General features: G+C 35.8%; 1 protein-coding gene across 1 annotated transcript in view; it reads left to right on the forward strand.

The window, feature by feature from the left end:
* Nucleotides 1-55: 55 nt before the first annotated feature.
* Nucleotides 56-4962, forward strand: part of LOC106474597 — a gene marked incomplete at its 5' end in the record, with an annotated part of 24652 nt that continues 19745 nt past the window's right edge. The window contains 2 exons of the mRNA XM_022402910.1: nt 56-102; nt 700-1913. Coding sequence (XP_022258618.1) covers nt 56-102; nt 700-1913 — 1261 coding nt within the window. The remainder of the gene's footprint in view (nt 103-699; nt 1914-4962) is intronic.

Genomic DNA, 4962 nt, shown 5'->3' on the forward strand with positions numbered 1-4962 from the left:
ATAAATCAGCCAATAGTTCACCTTCTCTACATGGTTCAGGTATATTAAACTCCAGTAGTGTCCATAAATCAGACAATAGTTCACCTTCTCTACATGGTTCAGGTATATTAAACTCCAGTAGTGTCCATAAATCAGACAATAGTTCACCTTCTCTACATGATTCAGGTATATTAAACTCCACTAGTGTCCATAAATCAGACAATAGTTCACCTTCTTTACATGATTCAGGTATATTGAACTCCAGTAGTGTCCATAAATCAGACAATAGTTCACCTTCTTTACATGATTCAGGTATATTGAACTCCAGTAGTGTCCATAAATCAGACAATAGTTCACCTTCTCTACATGATTCTGGTACGTTAAGACTCCAGATTAAGAAATGTAATAACAACATGAATGTAAATTGATTCTGTCAATATACTTTTTGTTATAAAATTTGTCAGTGTTTATCAAAAGATTGAAATTAGGATGGCAATTATAGAGGACTTTGGCTACATTATAAAGTGTGTTTCATAAGCAAAACTGAGGACCTGACTTCATTCTGACAGAATAGACATACAATAAATAAACCTTTTTAATTATTCTGACTTTGACATAATATGGAATTGTTTCAAAATACTTGCACATAAAATGTTCAAACTTTATTATTGTCTCTTAACTTTTAAAAAAGACCTTTGATCTGTTATTTTTCCATTGAAGGCTATCTTCCTTCTGTTCCTGGAGCCTATAGAAGTAAAACTCCTACAGCTGATGAAGGCCACCTTCCGTCTGTTCCTGGAGCCTACAGAAGTAAAACTCCTACAGCTGATGAAGGCCACCTTCCGTCTGTTCCTGGAGCCTACAGAAGTAAAACTCCTACAGCTGATGAAGGCCATCTTCCATCTGTTCCTGGAGCCTACAGAAGTAAAACTCCTACAGCTGACCTGTACAGTTCAAGAGACAAAGAGTCTATCTCCATCAATCGACCAAAAACTCCACTCGTTGATACTCGGAATTGGATTAGGGCACCGAGCAGTGAATTTCAGCAAGAATCTTCCAAGTCACCTTCTGGTGGTACAGGAAATGTGTCAAATCTAACTGTGTGTGGGGAATCAAGATCCACGTCCTTTGGTAGAGATGGAACTTATTCTGGTTTGTTAAAAGTTGTGGATCAGAATGGCTCATCTCGAGCTAGTGCTGAGAAGTCATGGTATGGAGATCATGCAAGGGAATCTCTGTGGAACTACCACAGCTTTCGAGAGTCGGGTATAAATACTAGTGAAGGTGACAGGAGGCGGGAATTGTTGTATGGTTACACACCATATCACCATGGAGATAGAGACATTGGGCCAGTTCTAAGAAACCCTTTGTACTCACACAGTCCAGGTGCACAAAGTGACAGGGCAGGAAATGAGTCATATCACAGTAGGGTTAATATGGGCTATGTTCGTGGCTATGGTGATATGGGAGACTCTTTCAGGGATCTCAGTTCTGTATTTAACCACAGTAGGAAAGGTTCTGGGTACTCTCCCTACAGTACAGGTCACAGCTACAGTACCATGTTATATCCATCCAGTGAGTTAAGCCTTCATGACCCTGGTAATGAAGCAGGGTCCACATATTTCACCCCACCTTCGTCCTACTACGTCCCACCAAGTAACTCTAGAGTAGGTCCTCAATATGACAGTCTTACCCAACGAAAGCACACCACATCGTTTGAACATGAACAACCTGCTGCTATTTCATTAAACCACATACCAAGAGACTCAAGATCCACTAACAGTAGCCTTAGCCCTAATCCTTATGGCACAACTGTTTCACGACCACCACCACTTGGCCAGATACCAGATAGCTTGGAAATGACTGTAACACTTGTAAGGCAAGAGAATGGATTTGGGTTTCGTATAGTAGGAGGGACAGAAGAAGGTTCACAGGTAAAATATAGGATTAAGATATGTATAATAGCTAAAATATAGGATTAAGATATGTATAATAGCTAAAATATAGGATTAAGATATGTCTAATAGCTAAAATAAAGGATTAAGGTATGTCTAATAGCTAAAATATAGGATTAAGATATGTCTAGCTACAATAAAGGATTAAGATATGTCTAAAGCTAAAATATAGGATTAAGGTATGTTTAATAGCTAAAATATAGGATTAAGATATGTCTAATAGTTAAAATAAAAGATTAAGGTATGTCTAATAGCTAAAATATTGGATTAAGGTATGTCTAATAGCTAAAATAAAGGATTAAGGTATGTCTAATAGCTAAAATAAAGGATTAAGATATGTCTAATAGCTAAAATAAAGGATTAAGATATGTCTAATAGTTAAAATAAATCTTAATCCTATATTTTAGCTATTAAACATACCTTAATCCTATATTTTAGCTATTAGACATACCTTAATCCTATATTTTAGCTATTAAACATATCTTAATCCTATATTTTAGCTATTAAACATACCTTAATCCTATATTTTAGCTATTAGACATACCTTAATCTTTTATTTTAATATGTTTAATAGCTAAAATATAGGATTAAGGTATGTCTAATAGCTAAAATAAAGGATTAAGATATGTCTAATAGCTAAAATATAGGATTAAGATATGTCTAATAGTTAAAATAAAGATTAAACTGTGGTTAACAGTTTTATTTACTTCTAGAATTGAATGACTAATATGAAATCTAAATTAAAATTGTTTTACATTTGTTCTTACAGTTATTAATAACTGTTTCTCAGTTCTTGTTATGTCTTTTATTGGTTTGTTCTGATCTTCACATTCAGAATAGCCATTGTAGAAATAGAAAAGTTAAACTGAAGACTTGTCATCAAGCGTACAAGTTTGTAGTGTGGGTAAACTGAAGACTTGTCGTCAAGCGTACAATTTTGTAGTGTGGGTAAACTGAAGACTTGTCGTCAAGCGTACAAGTTTTTAGTGTGGGTAAACTGAAGACTTGTCGTCAAGCGTACAAGTTTGTAGTGTGGGTAAACTGAAGACTTGTCGTCAAGCGTACAAGTTTGTAGTGTGGGTAAACTGAAGACTTGTCGTCAAGCGTACAAGTTTGTAGTGTGGGGGGAAATAATACTTGGTTAGCCACTTAGATTAATATTATATGTAGGAGTTAGTTTATAGTTTTAGAATGTTGAAAGTTTAGAATATAGAATATTTTAGTTAATAATCTGTGGTAGTTAGTGTAGTCCACATCAACAGAAAATGTTACACTGAAAGCTTGTAAAGTATGATATGATTTAGATTATTATTAGCTTTAGTGTACTGTAATTGTTTACAGAGGGTTGAGTATGTTGTCTTAAAATGGTTTTAAATACACAAATCAGCAACTCACATGACAAACACAACCAGTATAATCCTGCACTTGAACAATATGTATTAGAACAAAATTGATTGGCATTTTATAGATAGTGTGATGAAACTCCACATTGATGGCTTATGAAAAGAGTATGTAAAAGCACTTTCTTATGCAAAACATTCATACACTCAAATCATAAGGATGTGTTTAAATCAGGGATTTAGAATTTCCAAGACTGGAATATCCCTTATGGTCAGTGGCATTGGAAAACAAAGGAGCATGGATCAGCTATGAAAATGGGGACCATCCAGGAAGAGACCTACAACATACCTCAGCTATATTAAGCAAAGTGCAATATCTTGTAACAGGTAATAATCCATGAGCAGAAAGGTCAGTGGAAAAATCCAACCACCAAGCCCAGGCAACAGTAAACATCATCAAGAAGTACTTCTATCTGCAAAGAAGGTCAACAGAGTTTGAGTTCATCACAATAAGGCTTCCCAGTCATGCCTCCTGTTCAACCTTCAAGCAGTTGTAGAATGAAATGAGCATTCATGCTATTCCATGTGAAGACTTTCCAGATGTAGCAACTGTTAATTTCTGTACAATCAGAATATTCAAACTGAAGCTGGGAACTCTTTGTTCTTGTACACAAGATGGATTATGAAAAGTAAGAAGGGAGAAGTGATGCTGCTTGAACATGATAGCTTTATAACAGATCCCTTTGCAATGGAGACTATGCTTTAGGACTATTCTTAAGATTCCTGGTCATCAGATGGAACATGACTGGACATGGTGATACTTGAAAATCATTTTGATATAACACATCCAGCCTCTTGTTTGTAAAGGGGTATTAAGCTTTGTATATCACAGTGGAACAAACACTCACAAACTGTTTCTTGATGTTTAGGAAGAAAAGCCATACTTTAAGTCAAGCAATAAACTTTACTGTACTATAGTATATGTTAGTTTTGGTTTTTAGGTTGGTTAATTGTGTTAGGGAAGTTAATTCTAAATATTCCAAGAATAGTTTCTTCAATAAGTCTGCACAGTTAACTGTGAGGATGATGTTTGTATTCAGTGTTTGTGCTATACTTAACATTTAAGGACAAAAAGGGACCTGTTGGTCCATCTGGACCATCCCATCAACTGAAGAAAAAAAAGGTCAAAACCAGTCATTATCATTCAAATATTTATCGAACCTTCCCATAAAATACCCTTAAATCTACTGCATCCTTTACATCCAAAGTCAACCACCCTGTCTTAGTATACTTATATAACTGTCTTAGTTGAAGATGACTCCTGTCCTGCCAAAACTTATACACGTGTCCCCTAATCTTGCCATTCTCACCATTAAGTATTGAAAGAAATTATGCATCAACAGGTCAATTCCTTTAACAATCTTTAACACCTCAATTACATCCCCTCCAGCTGTTCTTCTTTCAAGAAAACACTATTTCAGAGACTTTAACCCATCTTCGTATACCAGCCATTCCATTGCAGCTATCATCCTAGTATTCCTTCTCTGAACCCTTTCCAACATGCCCTACCACTAGCAACAGCACATGGCCTACCACTAGTAACATCACATGGCCTACCACTAGTAACAGCACATGCCCTACCACTAGTAACAGCACATGCCCTACCACTAGCAACAGCACATGCCCTA

Source organism: Limulus polyphemus, unplaced genomic scaffold (genome assembly GCF_000517525.1).
Source record: "Limulus polyphemus unplaced genomic scaffold, Limulus_polyphemus-2.1.2 Scaffold7416, whole genome shotgun sequence".
NCBI lineage: Eukaryota > Metazoa > Arthropoda > Merostomata > Xiphosura > Limulidae > Limulus > Limulus polyphemus.